The following is a 22,082-nucleotide window of genomic DNA, read 5'->3' on the forward strand; positions in this document are numbered from 1 at the left end:
ACACATGTTCACTTCTACATTTGCAATCAACATCACAGTATATCATTATTTTTCCTTTAAACTGAGTATTGACTTTTAAAATGTTTAAGAAATACAAATAGTCTTATATTTAGCCACCTATTTACCACTTTGTTTATTCTCCATCTCTTCTTGTGCACTGAATGTTTCACCTGGAATCAGTTTCTTTAGAGTATAGAACTTATTTAACAATTCTTAACAGTGGAGATCTGTAAGTAATACATTGTCACAGCTTTTGTTTAAATGAAATTGTGTTATTTTTCCTTCAGATTTGAAAGTTATTTTTGCTGGATATAGAGTGTGAGGTTGAGAGTTTCATACTTATAGCATTTGTTGGTCTCCATTGTTTCCTGGGAGAAGTCATCTGTCATTCCATTGTTGTTCAGTTGCTATTTTCAGCAACTGAGCTGGCATTGAGAGAGTGGTATTTTTAAAGCATCTTAGTAGGACCTTGGAATTCAAGCACCTGGAGAATAAGATTCTTTGCTTTTCAGCCTACAACTTCTTGTATTGCACCAAGTAATGAATGTCTTTGACCTTGTAGGAAGATGAACTGGTGAACTTGGTGAACATTTGGTTGCAGCTTCCTTTAGATTCAATCTGCTTCTATCTAAGTGTTTAGGCTGCTAGCTCTAGGACGACTCTGGGATCATGCATGGCATACTTTGAAATCTCAAAACTTTGTGACCTTGGGTCTGTTCAGATGTGTATTCATGGGACTATGAAACTGCAAATAATATGACTCAAGAATAGTAGGAAACCTTGAGGTGTTGAGATGTTGAGATCTCAATATCACAAGAGAGTGAGGGTCAGAAAGAATAGATTGTTTGTCCAATGTTACACAATGATGCCATGATGCTGACCATTTGGATGAGAATTCAGGATTCCCTCTTCAGAACACATGGCACCTGAGGATTCCAAGCTCCCCAAATAAACCTTTTATCTAGAATTTTACAACCAGGATTTCAATATAAGCTTAAAATATATTCAGTCTATAAATCACTTAAAACATAGGAGAGGATTCCCCCATCACCCTCAGTGTGAATAAAGTCCTGTTTAAAATTCAGTTTCTATATGGGATGTTGAAAATACAGAGCCTCTACATGCTTGGGGAGTGGGTTGTAGGAAACACAATTAACAGAATCCAGAGAAATGAATTGAAGTCTCCCAAGTTTAGTTATAGAAAAACATGAAATATGTTCAATGCATCCAAGAGTGAAAAACCACCAGAATCTTTAACCACCTCCCAAATTCATGTATCAAAGAAGTAAATTTTGAAAAGAACTACATTCTGCAGGGAAAAGTCTTTCCTAGGTGGGCAAATGTTGAAGAGGTTTTATAGCTGCATCAGCTGCTAGAGTTGGAACGGGACATGTGGAAGATAAGCCTGCTGAATAGAATCATTTTTTTTTCTGGATTGAGACAATAACCATATCTTTGACAAACCTGTGGAGAAGAAAGTTAGATTTGAATCTCAAGGAATTCCCCTCCCCAAATCATTCTCTTGCATCAGAGTTTTGCTGCAAAGTAGAACGTAAGCTTCTCTATTCTTCATAAGCCACTTTGTGATATGAAATAGTGACTATATTAATTTTCTAATGTCAGAGTTATTAGCCAGTGGGTGTTTTGTGTACAGCAGGAATGTCAGATTGTTCAAATTACCCTAGATTCACAGATGTTATGAGAATACAATCAAAGTTAAGATTTGAATCATTGAAATGGATTCCATTACATACATAAAATCCTTTTACTTGGTATTCTCTTTGGCCATTTGAGAAACCAATGGGTTGGTTGGTGTTGACAGAACATTAGCATAAAGGCTTTACCCTTGAATAATTGAGTTGGAAAAGAAGATTGGTAATGATTCATAATGAAGCAAACTAATCAGTGTGTTACCTGATATCCTACCTTGAAGATTAGGTAAAATAGGGATGATAAGAAAGCTCTGCGGATAGATAGAGGTGATGGTTGCATAATAATGTGATTGTATGCCACTAAAATATACACTTTAAAATGGTTAAAATGGCAAATTTTATGTTATACATGTTTTACCCCAGTAGGGAAAAAAGATTAGGTAGGAGACTTCAGATTCCATTTGTAGAAAATTTCTACCCCAGAAATCGTTTATCCAAATGAAGGCTAGGAGGCATAATTTTAGTGTACCAAATATCTTGCATGCTGTGTGTTCCTTTGCTTTACCTTCACAAGGAAGTATGAATATAAATTACATAAAAACCAGAGACTCCTGTTCTCCCTCGTGGAGCAATTGACAATGGAATAGTTGAAAAGTGAGTGGCTGTAGAAAAGCCATATGCTTTGGAATGGGACAACTTTGAAATTGAATCATAGACTAATTACTAAACAATTAGATGATTTGAAGATATTTTTCATCCTCTTTTCTCTCTCTCTAAGCTTCAGATTTCTTTTTAATCTATGAAATAGTAAAAATGATCATGAAAAAGTCTTTGCTTAGTGACTGGCTTCAATTAATGGTAACAATTGCTTCTATAAAAGTCTTTCGTTCCATGAAGAGATTTTTCAGTTATCTTCCACACCACAGTAATTATCAGTGTTAGGAATATCAGAACTTCATTGTGTTATTTACTTACTAAGGCTTTTATGTGTCATGCCTTGTGACTTACTAGGATTGACTTACTTATAAAATTTGAGGGAGGGAGTTTTTTAAAGAATAATGTACAGCAGCTCTAAATATATATATAACACATAATGCAGAATTTTCACCAGAATCAGATTTCATTTGGAAGATCTGAGACACTGAGGATTTTCTTTGCAAGACTTGATGGAATGTCATGGCTGGATTTCCATTCACGGTCCTTAAGCTCAGGTGACAGTGCTGCCATGGTGTCACAGACCTCACCTGGCTTTCATTTGTTCCCACAGACATTTGCAGGAAACATGAATGCTGACAGTGTGATGCACCACAAGTTACTGCATTCTGTGAGAGCCCGGTTCATTCGCTTTGTCCCCCTGGAGTGGAATCCAAGTGGAAAGATTGGCATGAGGGTTGAAGTCTACGGATGCTCCTACAGTAAGTACCCACACAAATTATCAGCACTGGTGTGTGTTTGCAAGTGGCATTATCCACACTGTATCAGGTTGTTGACAATGAGAATGCAATCTCAATCATTTTAAAGTCATTTCTATAGTTTAATGACATATGCATATTTGAAAATGTGAAATTCAACCCAGATGTAGAAGAACGTTTATTTAGGGATGAAGTAGTTTGGAGATGAGATGATTGGGTTTAACAAAAAACAGTTCAAAATGAAGAACTCTTGGAGTTTGAGCTATCACTTACCTTTGCAGTACTAAAATAATTTTAGTCCTTTCCCAGGAGTGAGGTGAAGTATTATAAAACTCTTCCCTTCCTTGTTCTAGAAGGGGAAGAGAAGAAACATTTCAACTCAATGTAATGTGTGGGATGTTTCTCTCTTGGAATTATGCAGACACTCCATTCTTCTGAATTTTGGGGGCTGAATTTAAAAGTAGAGCTCCATCTTGCAGATAAGGAAGGTCACAAACATGGGTAGAACTCTAGATCACCCTCAAACTGTGAAAAGATTGCCTTTATCTTGAACAAGCACTTTTAGAAGGAATGTGCATAGAACAGATGCTCCAACAAACCATTAAACCAAGGAGAAGATGCCTTGCACTCCAGCCCTTCTATCAAAAAGTGCAGACATCTAGGGTGAGGGCATGGGTGTTTCCTAACCCAGGGTCTCTGCAGCATCCAGATTCCTATGTTACCTCTTCTCTTGATAACAGTTGTCACAACTAATATTACCAAAATCAAGCTTGTATACCCAATACACAATGAGGCCAAACAAACAGAAACATCACAGTTTGGAGCATAGAAATATTTATTGCAGGGACAAGCAAGGAAATTTGTTGCTCATGTCCAAAAACCCAGAACTCCCCAGAATTTAGCAAAACTCTTTTAAAGGCAAGGTAAGGGAGGGGCATGGTTAATTGTTGAAAACCTCTTGGTCCTGGAATCCTTTGTTCTTACAGCTGTCCACATAAATCAGGTAACAATGTTCCTGTAAATCTCCAATAAGACAAATATTATTCTCTGTTCTGTAACTTTGTATCTCTATGTGAATGGAAAAGTGGTTATACCCTTAAAAGTTCAGAACCCCGAATGGGCTCTCCTGTATATATCAGGTCATTGGCAAAATTCATAACTCTGAGCAATAGAATACAAAGATTAAAGTAAAATAAACATGTTCTAATCCATTTTAAAAAGATCTAATGTGGAGTCATATTTGTTCTTCCCTATTACACTAGGATGCTTATTTTAGGTTAAACATGAAGCATTCATGCTGAAATAAAAAGCATATTTATATTACTACTTCAGGCATCTATTTTGGTGCAATAATTCAATTTCTCTTTAACACATCCTCCTACATTTGTTTGCTCTGTCCTGTCAGTTGTCCCTGTTTTCCATGTCCATTGCTCTGCATGTTTGCACAAAAAGACTCAGAGCATCAAGTTAAATAATAGACTGTACAACAGAGAGACCCTTGAGCACCTTGTGTAGTTCTTTCCCAGTGATTGCCCCTTTGAGAATCTGATGACAGCAAGGCAACCATCTCTTAAGAAAAGTGCCCCAACAAAGGAAACTATAAGCAAAGTGAAAAGACAGCCTTCAGAATGGGAGAAAATAATAGCAAATGAAGCAACTGACAAAGAATTAATCTCGAAAATATACAAGCAACTCCTGCAGCTAAATTCCAGAAAAATGACCCAATCAAAAAATGGGCCAAAGAACTAAACAGACACTTCTCCAAAGAAGACATACAGATGACTAACAAACACATGAAAAGATGCTCAACATCACTCATTATCAGAGAAATGCAAATCAAAACCACAATGAGGTACCATCTCATGCTGGTCAGAATGGCTGCTATCCAAAAGTCCACAAGCAATAAATGCTGGAGAGGGTGTGGAGAAAAGGGAACCCTATTACACTGTTGGTGAGAATGCAAACTAGTGCAGTCACTATGGAGAACAATGTGGAGATTCCTTAAAAACTGGAAATAGAACTGCCATATGACCCAGCAATCCCACTGCTGGCCATACACATCGAGGAAACCAGAATTGAAAGAGACACGTGTACCCCAATGTTCATCACAGCACTGTTTATAATAGCCAGGACATGGAAGCAACCTAGATGTCCATCAGCAGATGAATGGATAACAAAGCTCTGGTACATATACACAATAGAATATTACTCAGCCATTAAAAAGAATACATTTGAATCAGTTCTAATGAGGTGGATGAAACTGGAGCCTATTATACAGAGTGAAGTAAGCCAGAAAGAAAAACAGAATACTAACACATATATATGGAATTTAGAAAGATGGTAACGATGACCCTATATGTGAGACAGCAAAAGAGACACAGATGTATAGAACAGTCTTTCGGACTTTGGGGGAGAAGGAGAAGGTGGGATGATCTGAGAGAATGGCATTGAAACATGTCTATTATCATATGTGAAACAGATCGCCAGTCCAGGTTCGATGCATGAGACAGGGTGCTCAGGGCTGTTGCACTGGGATGACCCAGAGGGATGGGATGGGGAGGGAGGTGGGAGAGGGCATCAGGATGGGGAACACATGTACACCCATGGCTGATTCATGTCAATGTATGGCAAAAACCACTACAATATTGTAAAGTAATTAGCCTCCAATTAAAAAAAAAAAAGTGTCCACAGTAAGGTTCTCAGCTTGGCTTAAGTCCAGATCTTGACCAAGAAAAGAGCTCCTGACTTTGAGGTAGTCTCAGCCTACCAAGATTCCTTTCCAAAGAATCTTCTCCAGGAAAGCTCTGCATCTAGTAAGTACATCCTTTAAGGCAGTGGTCTCTAACCTTTTCAGCACTAAGGACCAGTTTTGTGGAAGACAATTTGTCCACAGACCAGAGCTGGGGGGATGGTTTCGAGATGATTCAAGCGGATTACTTTTTTCTCAAATATTGACCCGGATTTTTTAAAATTTTATTTTTAGTTGAAGGATAATACCTTCACAATGTTGTGTGGTTTCTGCCAAACATCAACATGAATCAGCCACAGACATACACATGTCCCCTCCCTCTTAAACTTCCTTCCAACCCCTCTAGGTTGTCACAGAGCATCGGCTCTAAGTTCCCTCCATTACACAGCACTTTTGTGTACTTTGTGTCTAATCTAATGCTGCTACTGATCTGACAGGAGGTACAGGTCCATGGGCTGCAGGTTGGGGGCCCCTGCTGTAAAATTACCTTCAGGTACATAGTATGAGTGGTGGGAAGTTGCACCCCCTTAGGCAGCTTTTGGATGGAGAATGCCCTTGTCTGGGATGATCCTCCAGCTGGCACTCTGTAATCTTCCATCACTAGTCCTGGGGCTTTGGTGCTTTATCCTTTGGGAAAAAAAGAATACACATCTGACTCTCAGTTAATCTATAAAACCAAAATCTCAGCATGACGTCCTGATCAAAAATTCCCTTTCAACATCATCCCTTTTTTTTACTGGTTCATTCTTGTAAACACAAAACTTTGCTGCATAAGTCATAAAACAAAACAACTACAGAAGCCCATTGGCTCTATTTATCGCTCTATTTATCTATCTATCCTTCTCCTCTCCCATGCTCTGGGCGAAATAGCTTCTCCCAAAAGCTTGTCTTTAGTTACTGATTCCACTGCAACTGTTTTTGGTCCATCTTGAGGCACATGGTGGTCAGTTTCATGTGTCAACTTGGTAGGTTTCAGGCCACAGTGATTCAACTAGACACCAATCCAGGTGTTGCTGTGATGAGTTTAACATTGACATCATTTGCCATTAAGTAGAAGAGCTATGCTTGATAATCTATGGGCCTGATTCAGTCAGTTGAGAAGTTTTAAGACAGAACTGAATTTTTCTGAGGAAGAAAAATTCCTGCCTGTGCACTTCAATTGAAGCTCCTGCCAGAAAGTGTCCAGCCTGCCCCTACTGACAGTGTGTTTCTACAGATGAATTTCAGACTTGCCTCTCCAGTCCCACAATCACATAAATCAGTTCTTTGCAATGAATCTTTCAATATACAGAATCTACTGGTTCTATTTTTCTGGGGAGACACATACAGATTGCTCTACAGAAACTCTTTCAGTTAATACCACAAGTGACCTCCTTGTAGCTAAGTTCCAAAGATCAGTTTTCTCACTGCACTCATGTCTCAGTAGTATTTGGTTCAATTAACTATTTCCATTTTTTAGAAACCCAGCTTCCTCTTTTATCTTACCTTCCCCTCTACCATTCTCAGGGCTCTATCTCAGGACTTCTACTTTATTTCTTTGTTTAAAATTTTATTGAAGTTTAGTTGATTTATAATGTTGTGTTTCAAGTGTATAGTGAAGTGACCCAGTTTTTATATATATATATATATATGTGTGTGTGTGTGTGTTTATAAAATACAGATAGACATAGATATTTGTACATATACATATATGTGTGTATACGTGCATAATCTTTTTCAGGTTCTTTTCCCTTATAGATTATTGCAAGATATTAAGTACAGTTCCTTGTGCTATACAGTAGACCCTTCTTGGTTATATGTTTTATACATAGCAGTATGTATTTGTTAATCCCAAAGTCCTAATTCATCCTTCCCTCTCTTTTCCCCTTGTGGTATCCATGATTTTTTTTACTATGTCTGTGGGTCTATTTCTGTTTTGTAATTAAATTCATTTGCATCATTTTTTTAAAAATCCAGATATAATTGATATCATATATTTGTCTTTCTCTAACTTACTTTACTTAGTATGATAATCTCTAAGGCCATCCATGTTCCCGCAAATAGCATTATTTCATTCTTGTTATGGTTGAGTAATATTCCACTGTATATATCTACCACATATTCCTTGTGTGTTCCTCTGTTGATGGACATTTAGGTTGTTTCCATGTCTTGGCTATTATAAATAGTGCTGCTATGGACATTAGGGAGAAGGCAATGGCAACCCACTCCAGTATTCTTGCCTGGAGAATCCCAGGGATGGCGGAGCCTGGTGGGCTGCCATCTATGGGGTCGCACAGAGTCGGACACGACTGAAGCGACTTAGCAGCATGGACATTAGGGTGTATGAATCTTTTTGAATTATGATTTTCTCCACCAATGCCCAGATAAATTTATAGGGTTTCATGAATTTAAATACCATCTAGATGCTGATCACCTTCACATATGTATCTCTTAGACTGATCCCTGTAATTATATATGCAATAAACTTGCCATCTCTACCTGAAAGTCTAGTACGTCTCTCAAGTTTATTACAGCAAAAACAGAATTCTTGATTACCATTCTCTCAACAACTTGCTGTTTCACATCTCCTGTCTTAACAAATGGCATGATTCAGTCATTTGCTAGAACAGAAACCTAGGAAGCAGCCTCAATTTCTCCTTTTCCAGAATCTCTACTCCTCGATCCTCATCTACACTGTTCATAGAAGCACCCCCTGGTTCCATCCACCAAGATATATCTTAAATCAATGTACTTATCCTACTTCCCTGAGTAACGGCCTCTTCCAGTCTCACCCAGAGTATTCAAATAGACTCCTACATGCAGTTCCTGCTCCTGCCAGGATTTCCATAAACCTGTTTTTCATGAAGTAGCCAAAGTGATCTTTATCAGTAAGAAATAAAAGTATATCATTGTACTGCCTACTTCATTTAAAATTGAAGCACTTGACTGGCATTTAAAATCCCTTATTGAGTGTCCCATGCCTACCCCTTTCACTTCCTTATCCTTCTTTCCATCCATGCAGGCTTTCTTCCTATTCCTGAAATACACCAGACTTTTCCCACCTAAGGATCTTTGCACTTTCTGTTCCCTAGGCACAGAACAGTTTTTCACAGGGTTTACATGGTCATCTCCTTCAATCAATGTGATTCTTAATTTTAATATCACCACTTAGCCTCTCTGATCGCCTCTTCAAAGTCACCTGTACTAATTTCTCTGCACCAAACATTAACCCATGGATATACAACATGATTTTATTTTCTTCCTGGTGCCTTGCACAAACCAGAATCTTGTCTGTTCTGGCTTGTTGGTTGTTTGCTCTTCAAGACCCTGCACCAAATATAAGTCCCATGAGGGGAGGCACTTTGTCTGTTAAGTGCCAGCATGCATTAGACACAAATCTGTATCCAATAAGTATCTGTGTTTTATATATATATATCAGTTCAGTCTTATTATCTCAGCGTGGGCCACCATGTTATTATTCTGAAATTTCTTGCTATGAATATGCCCACTGTAGTTTCTGTGGAACTGATTTTTTTTTTTTGTCTCATAAATCTTTTTCTCAAAATTCCATTTGAGTGTGTTGCTAAAGATTGGTAGAAATCTTATAGTTCAATAATTTCTTAAGATAAAGTTTTACCATTTTGGAATTCATTAAGTTGATCATCTATTTATTCAATTGACAATGTTTACTTACACTTAAGCTCTACCACAAATCATACAAAGCTCTTGGGTTTTGAGGAAGATAAGACCTTTTCTGGACTTCTTTTTTTTTTAATTAATTTTTTTTTTTTGGCCACACTGCATGGCATGTGGGATCTTAGTTCCCTGACCAATATGCTGCCTGGAGTGAAGGCACAAAATCTTAACCACTGAACCGTCAGTGAAAACCCCACTAGGCTTAAGTTCTGTGTGTTTCCTTTGGAGCTTTCTTTATGATTGCATTTCATAAACTATTTGTGTACTTTTTTTTTTTAACATGTCTCTTCCTATTTGCCTCTAAGCTTCCAAAAGGTAGTAGATGCGCCTGTCAGGTGCTTCCATGCCCATGATAGTGTTGAAAACACAGGGTCCTCTTAGTATTTGTTGAATGATCAAAACCATTGCTTATAAAAGATGAAGTAACAAGTGTGTAAATTAAAACATGCAGTGAGAGATTAGATATGCCCTGTTGTTGTTGTTGTTCAGTTGTGAAGTTGTGTCCAACACTTTGTGACCCCATGGACTGCAGCATGCCAGGCTTCCCTGTCCTTCACTATCTCTCGGAATTTACTCAAACTCAGGTCCATTGAGTTCATACGCTATCCAACCATCTCATCCTCTGTTGCCCACCTCTCTTCCTGTCCTCAATCTTTCCAAGCATCAGGGTCTTTTCTTATGAGTCAGCTCTTCGAATCTGGTGACTGAAGTATTGGAGCTTCAGCTTCAGCATCAGTCCTTCCAAAGAATATTCAGGGTTGTTTTCCTTTAGGATTGACTGATTTGATCTCCTTGCTGTCCAAGGGACTCTCAAGAGTCTTCACTAGCTCAATTTGAAAGCATCGATTTTTCAGTGCTCACCCTTTTTTATGGTCCAACTCCCACATCCATACATGACTACTGGGAAACCATAGCTCTGACTATATGGATCTTTGTCAGCAAAGTGATGTCTCTGCTTTTTAATATGCTGTCTAGGTTTGTCATAGCTTTCCTTCCAAGGAGCGGGCATCTTTTAATTTCATGCCTGCAGTCAGAGCCAAGGGAGGCCAAAAGGAGAAAGGAAACAAGTGTTACTGTTGGCATCAGAAAGAGTTAGGAGACACCCTCTTGCCTCAGCTGAGTCTCAAACATTGGCAGTCACTTCCTTGACAGAGAGGAGCCCCAGGCAGCAGGAAGGACTGGTGCATAGAGAAGCAGAAAAAAGCTAGATATTCCTTTGTTTCTTGCCCTGGAGTCTCAGAAAGACAGTGTGCAGTATAGACCTCTGCCTCCTTCTTCTCTTACATTTCTCATGCTGTCTATACCTTCTTTCAGAAACTTAAAATAGACTTCATCGGGCCTGCAGGAGGAAAGGTGTTAACAATAAGAGAGAGCCCTTCCTCTTTTCTAATGTCGCAGCCTACAATGCCTCCCTGAGAAAGTCTCTGCTTTCCAGTTTGGAAAACATTCTCCAATTGGAAAATCAAACCAGACTGGGAACTGAGGAGTTTGTCTTTCAGTCATCTGTCAGCATGACAGAGTCTGCCCCAAATGGGGTTTAAAAAAAAAAAATTGTTGGACTATGGTTGATTTACAATGTTATGTTCATTTCAGGTGTACAGAAAAATGAATCAATTGTACATATACATATAGCCACTCTTTTTTACATTTGTTTTGTTTGTCTTTCTTCTTCTGACAAACATCCCATGCCTTAAGATTTCTTTTGTGGGTCTCAGTCACTAGATCCCCTGTGCCCAGCTTGCTTATCACTTGCAAGATGGTCCCCCATCTTTCTTCACTTGATGTTTCAGGAGCTGCTCTGATGATCTCCCTCTTCAAGACCTTTCTGAAATGAGTGTTGACTTGCTCCTTTCAAGCGCTGCTGCTGCTGCTACTCACAGTCTTTGGGAAACTCCATACTTCTCAAGTGCTTTCATGTGCCACTCCCCTCTGATTTGCTGCATTTCCTTTACTCAGCTTCCACTAAGTACACATGTATAGTTCCCTGCACAGACTGTGAGCTTCTCACCTGATTCTATGTTTCTATTTTTTATTTATTTTAAAAATTTTTATTGAAGTATGGTTGGTCTGCAATGTTGTGTTACTTCAGGTATAGAGCAAAGTGATTCCGCTATACACACACACATGTATATTCTTTTTAAGCTTCTTTTTCATTATAAGTTATTCCAAGATATTGAGTAAAGCTCCCTGTGCTATACAGTAGGACTATGTTGTTCATCTAGTTTATATATAATAGTGTGTATATATTAATCCCCAAATTCCTAATTTATCCTCTCTTTCTCCTTTGGTAACCATAAGTTTGTTTTCTATGTCTGTTGAGTCTATTTGTTGTTGTTGTTGTTGTTGTTGCTATTTAGTTGATAAGTCATTTCTGACTCTTTTGCAACCCCATGTACTATATAGCCCATCAGGTGCCTCTGTCCACGGGATTTCCTAAATAGTACTGGAGTGGGTTGCCATTTCCTTTTCCAGGAGATCTTCCCAACCCAGGGATCAAATCCACATCTGCTACGTTGGCAGGCAGATTCTTTATCACTGAGCCGTGAGGGAAGCCCATTTTTGTCTTGTAAATAGGTTTATTTGATATCATTTATGTATAGAATCTAAAAATAAATGATATAAATAAACTTTTTGTTATGTAAATAAGTTTATTTGTATAATCTTTTAGATTCCGTATATAAGTGATATTATGATATTCGGCTTTCTCTATTTGACATCTTCACTTAGTATCATAATCTCTAGGTTCATCAATGTTGTTGTAAATGGTATTATTTCATTCTTTTTTATAGTTGAGTAATATTTCATTGTATATATGTACCACATCTTCTTTATTCACTTATCTGTGGTTGAATGTTTAGGTTGCTTCATATTTTGGCTATTGTAAATAGTGCTGCTATGAATATAGGGGGCTTCCTTGATAGCTTAGTTGATAAAGAATCCGCCTGCAATGCAGGAGACCCCAGTTCGATTCCTGAGTCAGGAAGATCTGCTGGAGAAGGGAAAGGCTACCCACTCCAGTATTCTTGGGCTTCCCTGATGGCTCAGCTGATTAAGAATCCACTTGCAAGGTGGGAGACCTGGATTCGATCCCTGGGTTGGGAAGATCCCCTGGAGAAGAGAAAGGCTACCCACTCTAGTATTCTGGCCTGAAGAATTCCATGGACTGTTAAGTTCATAGGGTTGCAACATGGGGTCGGACATGACTGAGTGACTTTCACTTTCACTATGAACATAGGAGTGCATGTATCTTTTTGAATTAGAGTTTTCCCTGGTGGCTCAGATGGTAAAGCATCTGCCTGCAATATGGGAGACCTGGGTTTGATCCCTGGGTCGGGAAGATCCTCTGGAGAAGGAAATGGCAACCCACTCCAGTACTCTTGCATGGAAAATCCCATGGATGGAGGAGTCTGGTCGGCTACAGTTCATGGGGTCGCAAAGAGTCGGACACGACTGAGCGACTTCACTTTCCTTTCCTTTCACTTGCTCTGGATATACTGGATTTGCTGGACAAAGATGCTGCTTTTTTCTGAAATATTCTTATTCTCCTTCACTAGAATGACTCCTGGTAGCCGTTCACCACCTAGATCAAATGTCACTTGCTTTCTGACTCCTAGACTCTATCATGTAGCCACATTTTATGAGCGTCAATTCTGGGTCTTACCTTATTAAATTAAAATTGCCTGGTGCTTCCTTGACTAATAACTAGTCTCTTTAGAGAAAAGGTTGGAATCATGACCTAACTCTGCTATCTGAGACCCAGATCAGTGCCTGACAACTGCTTTATGCTCCCTGGATATTTAATGTTTTGGCTCAAGAGCCTAACCATCCTTACCTATTTTTGAAAGTTTTTATTTATTTACTTATTTTTAATTATAGTAGTCTTTTTAATGGGTTCTCCTTTCTCTTCTATGTATTTTATAGGCACTTAAAATTATAAGCTTACTAGAATCTTCCTTGTACATGGGTTTCTTTATTACATCACTTTTTTCCTGTTGAATAATTGAGAATATCATGGTTGCAGTTCTTAAATTGAAGGTCTTTGAAGCCTCCTCAGCCCCTTCTGGTGTATTCTGTTTTTAAAACTCTAGAAGGAATAACATGTCTGTATTTTTCCTAAGTATTTATGTCATTAAAATCTTTGCTTTTTAATTGCCTTCATTCCCTCTATAAATGACAGGACAAGGATTCCACATTCCCAAGGTTATCTTTGCTTCCAGGTCCCCAGGGCCATCTTTTTGCTATGGTCACAGTGACATTCAGAGCAACAGATTCTTTTCGTGTGTTCAGATATGAACAGTTGAACGCATGGTCTGCTCTTCAAAAGATGAAAATTCCAGCAAACACTCTTGACTTCTTTGAGTCTCTGTTTCTCATCTATAAATGACAGTGGTAATTACTTTAAGGCTGACTATATCATTTTTGAGTTCGGATGCAATAAGCATGGAGCAGAGTATCTAGCAAAGTGTTGGTGCTCAGTAAGTGACAGCTAGTATTAATATGGGTATAGATCCATAGAGGACTTTCCTATAATTGCCACTACATGTTGCATTTTTCAGAAACATTAATCATATTCTCTGCCAGGCAGGGGCCACCTCAGATTCATATCTCTGTCTGCTCTTGCTTTCACTTCCTTTCTCATGGTCTCTGGGATCTCACTTCCAGAATCTCTATGTTCAACAGTAGGGTAATGTGGTTGCCTTACAAAGACCAAAATACAAAGTCTTCTCCTGTTATAATTTGTAGTTGATATTGTTCAGTTGCTAAGTCCTAACCAACTCTTTGCAACCCCACTGACTGTAACATGACCAGCTTCTCAGTCCTCCACTACCTCCCAGTGTGTCTGTGTGTGCTTAGTTGTGTCAGTCTCTTTGCAACCCTTTGGACCATAGCCTGTGAAGCTCCTTTGTTCATGGGATTTTTCAGGCAAGAATACTGAAGTGGGTTGCCATTTCCTCCTCCAGGGGATCTTCCTGAGCCAGGGGTTGAACTCATATCTCCTGTATCACGTACATTGCAGGTAGATTCTTTACCTGCTGAGCCATCAGAGAATCCCAGATAAATTTGCTCTCGTTCATGTCCAGTGAGTTGGTGATGGTATCTAACCATCACATCCTCTGCCAGCTCCTTCTCATTTTGCCTTCAATCTTTCCTAGCACCAGGGTCTTTTCCAATAGGTTGGCTCTTTGCATCAAGTGGCGAAAGTGTTGGAGCTTCAGCCTCAGTAACAGTCCTTCCAATGAATATTCAGGGTTGATTTCATTTAGGATTGACTGGTTTGATCTCCTTGTTGTCCAAGGGATTCTCAAGGGTGTTCACCAGCACCACAGTTTGAAAGCATTAGTTCTTTAGCACTCAGCCTTCTTTATGATCCAACTGTCACATCATACTTGGCTACTGGAAAAATCATAGCTTTGATTATACAGACTTTTGTTGGCAAAGTGTTGTTTCTGCTATTTAATATGCTGTCTAGGTTAGTAATAGTTTTTCTTATATCAAGCATCTTTTAATTTCACGATTGCAGTCACCGTCCGCAGTGATTTTGGAGCCCAAGAACAGAAAATATGTGACTGCTTACACATTTTCCCCTTCTATTTGACATGAAGTGATGGGACCAGATGCCATGATCTTAGTTTTTTTAATGTTGAGCTTCAAGCCAGCTTTTTCACTCTCCTCTTTCACAACATCAAGAAGCTATTTAGTTCTTCCTCACTTCCTGCCAGTACAGTGGTATCATCTGCATATCTGAGTTTATTTCTCGCAATCTTGATTCCAGCTTGTGAGTCATCCAGCCAAGCATTGTGTATGATGTACTCTGCATAGAAGTTAAATAAGCAAGGTGACAATATATAGCTTTGTTGTACTCGTTTCCTAATTTTGAAGCAGTCAGTTGTTCCATGTCCAGTTCTAGCTATTGCTTATTGATCTTTATACAGGTTTCTCTGGAGACAGGGAAGGTGATCTGGTATTCCCATCTCTTTTATAATTTTCCACTCTGTGTTGTGATCCACAGAGTCAAAGGCTTTAGCATAGTCAGTGAAGCAGAAGCAGATGTTTTTCTGGAATTCCTTTGCTTTCTCTATGATGCATCAAATGTTGACAATTTGATCTCTGGTTCCTCTGCCTGTTCTAAACCCACCTTGTACATCTGGAAGTTCTTGATTCACATACTGCTGAAGCCTAGCTTGAAGGACTTTGAACATATCCTTGTTAGCATGTGAAATGAGTGCAAATGTATGGTATTTTGAACAGTTTTGGCATTTCCCTTCTTTGGGATTGGAATGAAAACTGATCTTTTACAGTCCTCTGGACACTGCAGGAGATGGCAAGAGTGAACATCGACATTCTAGGAATCAGCAAACTAAGATGGACTGGAATGGGTGAATTTAACTCAGATGACCATTATATCTACTACTATGGGCAAGAATCCCTTAGAAAAAATGGAGTAGCCATCATGGTCAACAGAAGAGTCTGAAATGCAGTACTTGGATGCAATCTCAAAAATGATAGAATGATCTCTGTTCATTTCCAAGGCAAACCATTCAATATCACAGTAATCCAAGTCTATGCCCCGACCAGTAACACCAAAGAAGCTGAAGTTGAACAGTTCTATGAAGACCTACAAGACCTTCTAGAACTAACACCAAAAAGATGTCCTTTTCATTATAGGGGACTGGAATGCAAAAGTAGGAAGTCAGGCAACACCTGGCGTAACAGGCAAATTTGGCCTAGGAGTACAGAATGAAGCAGGGCAAAGGCTAATAGAGTTTTGCCAACAGAATGCACTGGTCATAGCAAACACCCTCTTCCAACAACACAAGAGAAGACTCTACACATGGACCTCACCAGATGGTCAACACCGAAATCAGATTGATTATATTCTTTGCAGTCAAAGATGGAGAAGCTCTACACAGTCAGCAAAAACAAGACTGGGAGCAGACTGTGGCTCAGATTATGAACTGCTTATTGCCAAATTCAGACTTAAATTGAGGAAGTAGGGAAACCCACTAGTCCATTCAGGTATGACCTAGATCAAATCCCTTATGAGTATACAGTAGAAGTGACAAATAGATTTAAGGGACTAGATCTGATAGACAGAGTGCCTGATGAACTACAGACAGAGGTTCGTGACATTGTACAGGAGACAGGGATCAAGACAATCCCCATGGAAAAGAATGCAAAATAGCAAAATGGCTGTCTGAGGAGGCCTTACAAATAGCTGGGAAGAGAAGAGAAGCGAAAAGCAAAGGAGAAAAGGAAAGATATTCCCATCTGAATGCAGAGTTCCAAAGAATAGCAAGGAGAGATTAGAAAGCCTTCCTCAGCAGTCAATACAAAGAAATAGAGGAAAACAACAGAATGGGAAAGACTAGAGATCTCTTCAAGAAAATTAGAGATACCAAAGGAACATTTCATGCAAAGATAGGCTCGATAAAGGACAGAAATGTTATGGACCTAACAGAAGCAGAAGATATTAAGAAGAGGTGGCAAGAATACACAGAAGAGCTGTACAAAACAGATCTTCACAACCCAGATCATCACGATGGTGTGATCACTCACCTAGAGCCAGACATCCTGGAATGTGAAGTCAAGTGGGCCTTAGAAAGCATCACTATGAACAAAGCTAGTGGAGGTGATGAAATTCCAGTTGAGCTATTTCAAATCCTGAAAGATGATGCTGTGAAAGTGCTGCACTCGATATGCCAGCAAATTTGGAAAACTCAGCAGTGGCCACAGGACTGGAAAACGTCAGTTTCGTTCCAATCCCAAAGAAAGGCAATGCCAAAGAATGCTCAAACTACCGCACAATTGCACTCATCTCACATGCTAGTAAAGTAATGCTCAAAATTCTCCAAGCCAGGCTTCAGCAATATGTGAACTGTGAACATACAGATGTTCAAGCTGGTTTTAGAAAAGGCAGAGGAACCAGAGATCAAGTTGCCAACATCCACTGGATCATCGAAAAAGCAAGAGAGTTCCAGAAAAACATCTATTTCTGCTTTATTGACTATGCCAAAGCCTTTGACTGTGTGTATCACAATAAACTGTGGGAAATTCTGAAAGAGATGGGAATACCAGACCATCTGACCTGTCTCTTGAGAAACCTGTATGCAGGTCAGAAGCAACAGTTAGAACTGGACATGGAACAACAGACTGGTTCCAAATAGGAAAAGGAGTACGTCAAGGCTGTATATTGTCACCCTGCTTATTTAACTTATATGCAGAGTAGATCATGAGAAAAGCTGGGCTGGAAGAAACACAAGCTGGAATCAAGATTGCCGGGAGAAATATCAATAACCTCAGATATGCAGATGACACCACCCTTATCGCAGAAAGTGAAGAAGAACTAAAGAGCCTCTTGATGAAAGTGAAAGAGGAGAGTGAAAAAGTTGGCTTAAAGCTCAACGTTCAGAAAACTAAGATCATGGCATCTGGTCCCATCACTTCATGGGAAATAGATGGGGAAACAGTGGGAACAATGTCAGTCTTTATTTTTGGGGGCTCCAAAATCACTGCTGATGGTGATTGCAGTCATGAAATTAAAAGACGCTTACTCCTTGGAAGGAAGGTTATGGCCAACCTAGATAACATATTTAAAAGCAGAGACATTACTTTGCCAACCAAAGTCCATCTAGTCAAGGCTATGGTTTTTCCAGTGGTCATGTATGGATGTGAGAGTTGGATGGTGAGGTAAGCTGAGCGCCGCAGAATTGATGCTTTTGAACTGTGGTGTTGGAGAAGACTTTTGAGAGTCCCTTGGACTGCAAGGAGATCCAACCAGTCCATCCCAAAAGAGATCAATCCTGGGTGTTCATTGGAAGGACTGATGTTGAAGCTGAAACTCCAATACTTCGGCCACCTCATGCGAAGAGTTGACCATTGGAAAAGGCCCTGATGCTGGGTAGGATTGGGGGCGGGAGGAGATGGGGACGACAGAGAATGAGATGGTTGGATGGCATCACCGACTTGATGGACATGGGTTTGGGTAAACTCCGGGAGTTGGTGATGGACAGGGAGGCCTGGCGTGCTGCAATTCATGGGTCGCAAAGAGTAGGACACGACTGAGTGACTGAACTGAACTGAACTGAACTCGACACTGCTGATTTTTCCCAATTTGCTGACATATTAAGTGCTTTAACACCATCATCTTTTAGGATTTTAAATAAGTCAGCTGGAATTCTTTCATCTCAGCTAGCTTTGTTCATAGTAATGCTTCCTAATGACCACTGACTTCACATTCCAGGATGACTGGCTCTAGGTGAGTGACTACACCGTCGTGGTTATCTGGGTTATTAGGACTTTTTTGAACAATTCTTCTGTGTTTTCTTGCTACCTTTGTTTAATCTCTTCTGCTTCTGTTAGATCCTTACCATTTCTGTCCTTTATTATACCCATCCTTGAGTGAGTGTTTACTTGATAGCTACAATTTTTTTGAAGAGATCTCTAGTCTTTTCCATTCTATTGTTTCCTCTATTTCTTTGCATTGTTCATTTAAGAAAACTTTCTTATCTCTCCTTGCTATTCTTGGGAACTTTGCATTCAGTTGAATATATCTTTCCCTTTCTCCCTTGTTTGTGCTTCTCTTCTTTCCTTTGCTATTTGTAAAGCCTCCTCAGATACCCACTATCCCTTCTTAAATTTCTTTTTCGTTGGTATGGTTTTGGTCACTGATTCCTGTATAATGTTATGAATGTCCTTCCATAGTTCTTTAGGCACTCTTTCAACTGGATCAAATCCCTTGAATCTATTCTTTACCTCCACTGTATAATCAAAAGGGATTTGATTTAGGTCATACCTGAATGGCCCAGTGGTTTTCCATACTTTCTTCAATTTAAGCCTGAATTTTTCAATAGGGAGCTCATTATCCGAGCCACAGTCAGGTCTTGGTCTTATTTTACTGGCTTGTCCAGAGAGAGCTTCTCCACCTTTGGTTGTAAAGAACATAATCAGTCTTATTTGAGTATTGACCATCTGTTTATGCCCATGTGGAGAGTCATCTCTTGTGTTGTTACATCACAGCCTCGTGGTAAAGGGCTTGGGTTATTTAATGAAGCTATAAGCCACGCCTTACAGGGCCACCTAAGACAGGTGAATCACAGAGAAGAGTTCTGACAAAACGTGGTCCACTAGAGAAGGAAATGGTTCACTCCAGTATTCTTGCCTGAAAAACCCCATGAACAGTATGAAAAGGCAAAAATGCATGATGCCAGAAGATGAGCCCCCCAGGTTGGAATGTGTCCAGTATTCTACTTTGGAAGAGGGAAGGGCAATTGCTAATAGCTCAAGTAAGAGTGAGCTTTGGCTATGCCAAAGCAGGAACAGTGCTCAGCTGTCGATGTGTCTTGTGGTGAAAGTAAGGCCTGATGCTGCAAAGAACAATATTGCATAGAAACTTAGAATGTAAGATCCATGAATAAAGGTATATTGTAGGAGGTCAAGCAGGAAATGGCAGGAGTGAACATCAACATCTTAGAAATCAATGAACTAAAATGGACAAGAAATGACAAATTTAATTCAGATGACCATTACTACGTGGGCAAGAATCCTTTGGAATAAATGGAGTAGCCCTCATAGTCAACAGAAGAGTCCACAATGCAATACTTCAATACAATCTCAAAAACGACAGAATGATCTTTGTTCGTTTCCAAGGCAAACCATTCAATATCAGAATAATATAAGTCTATGCCCCAACCATTGATGCCAAAGGAGCTGAATCTGACTGGTTCTATGAAGACCTATAACACCTTCTAGAACTAACATCAAAGAAAGGTGTCCTTTTCATCATAGAGGATTGGAATATGAAAGTAGGAAATTAAGAGCTACCTGGAATAACAGGCATGTTTGACCTTGGAGTACAAAATGAAGCAGAGCAAAGGCTAGTAGAGTTTTGACAAGAGAACATACTGGTCATATCAAATACCCTTTTCCAACAACCTAAGAGATTACTCTACACATGGATATTACCAGATAGTCAATACTGAAATCAGATTGATTATGTTCTTTGTGTGACTTGCAGCCTGTTATAATTGTGTTTATGTGTGTTCATTGCTCAGTCATGTCTGACTCTTTGTGATCTCATAGACTGTAACCCACCATGCTCCCCTGTGCGTGGAATTCTGCAGGCAAGAATACTGGAGTGGGTAGCCATTCTCTTTTCCAGGGTATTTTCCTGACTCAGGGATTGAACCCAGATCTCCTGCATTGCAGGCAGATTCTTCACTATCTGAGCCACAAGTGAAGTCCGAATTATGATTACTACTGCTAAATAATTCTGTGGATTAAGTTAAATCCATGATGAACCGAAAAGATAATTTTCACGTCTTTGTAAATAGTTATTTTGAACAAGTTATGCCCTCTTGCTGTCTGTCAAGTTAATTCTGGCTATGCCACATTTCCGTATATAGATATATAGTAGCCTAGCTTGCTAGGTTATATTGCTGTAAGAATTATTGAATACCTCCTCCATTATAATTTTTCCTTTTGTCACCTCTATTATCAATGAGGGTATCTTGTTTTTAAGCTTTTGTGTTTTCTCTCTCTGCCCATTTTTCAGATTAATTAATCTTTGGCCAAGCACATTCTTGCCAATGAACCAAGTGAATAAAGTACATGGGTCCTTCTACATTGTTGAGTTGGTGATATAAAGATGCACATGTGAAACAAAGATATTAATGTAGAATTGTCTAAAATATATCATCTCTTATAGAGTCTATGTAAGAAGAATGAGGAGAATCATTCTTAGTTGTGATTCATGGTGACTCTTCCTGGGCGAGAGAGCTACTGTCTTCCCTATTGGTGTCAATTATTTCATGATTAAATCAACAATTGCCATTAGAAATGCCACTAGCATCACCATCAACATCCCCCTTTCCCACTACCATCTAAGAGGCTCAGTGTGGTCCAACACACACGCCAAAGCTCACACAATCTTCTAAGATAAGAATTACTATTCCTAAGTTTGTAGAAAAGAAAACTGAATTTTGTAAAGGTGAACTGACTTTAGATAAATTAGGCAATTTGTATCCTGAGCCAAATATTTCTTCTGAGCTCTAAAAATATATATTCATTTGCTTGATTGATATCTCAATTTGATTATGTCATAAACAGCTCAAATTGGACACATCCCAAAGGGAACTCTTTAATCGACTCTGACCACACTCAGTATCTTCTTCTTGTCTTTCCCATCTCAATAAATACACTACTCACCCAAACCAGACCTGAGAATCTTTACTGAAATCTTTCCTTTTTCTTACTCCCCACAGTAAAATCAATAGCACGTTCTATCAGTATTACATCCAAAAATCATCCCAAATAAATCCATTTCTTTTTGTCATCACAGCTGCAAACTTAGTTCAGTTACATCTTCTATCACCTGAATTTTTAACTCAGCATCCTGTTTTTACTCGTCTTTTCTTTTGGTCCATCATCTCTGTGACAGCCAGCAGGATCATCATAAAATATAGAGCTGAGTCACTTCCTTCTGGAAACCTTTCAATCGCTTCTGCCTGACTTAGGAATAAACCTAAGTCCTGTGCAGAAAGAACTGGACTGTGGGGCCTGGCCCTTGCATGCTTCACTGGCCTTACTGTCCAGCAG

General features: G+C 39.2%; 1 protein-coding gene and 1 long non-coding RNA gene across 6 annotated transcripts in view; one reads left to right on the plus strand and one right to left on the minus strand.

The window, feature by feature from the left end:
* CNTNAP5 (contactin associated protein family member 5) overlaps window positions 1–22,082 on the plus strand; it is a 982,292-nt gene that overhangs the window by 430,943 nt on the left and 529,267 nt on the right. For all 3 annotated transcript variants that reach the window (XM_081576090.1, XM_081576091.1, XM_081576092.1), the window contains one exon: window positions 2,920–3,067. In XM_081576090.1, the coding sequence (XP_081432216.1) occupies window positions 2,920–3,067 (148 nt within the window). The remainder of the gene's footprint in view (window positions 1–2,919; window positions 3,068–22,082) is intronic.
* On the minus strand, window positions 3,338–20,523 carry LOC145540896 (uncharacterized). Of its 3 annotated transcripts, none has more exons than XR_014078620.1 (4): window positions 20,451–20,523; window positions 19,282–19,411; window positions 6,301–6,440; window positions 3,882–4,079 (listed from the first exon to the last, which is right to left on the minus strand). It is a non-coding gene; the product is annotated as an uncharacterized LOC145540896 (long non-coding RNA). The 3 variants fall into 3 exon arrangements; XR_014078621.1 differs by having other exon boundaries at window positions 3,882–4,087; XR_014078619.1 differs by lacking the exons at window positions 3,882–4,079; window positions 20,451–20,523 and adding an exon at window positions 3,338–3,413 and having other exon boundaries at window positions 19,282–19,377.

This window comes from Giraffa tippelskirchi, chromosome 3 (assembly GCF_054371585.1).
Source record: "Giraffa tippelskirchi isolate mGirTip1 chromosome 3, T2T-mGirTip1v1.2.pri, whole genome shotgun sequence".
Taxonomy (NCBI): Eukaryota; Metazoa; Chordata; class Mammalia; order Artiodactyla; family Giraffidae; genus Giraffa; species Giraffa tippelskirchi.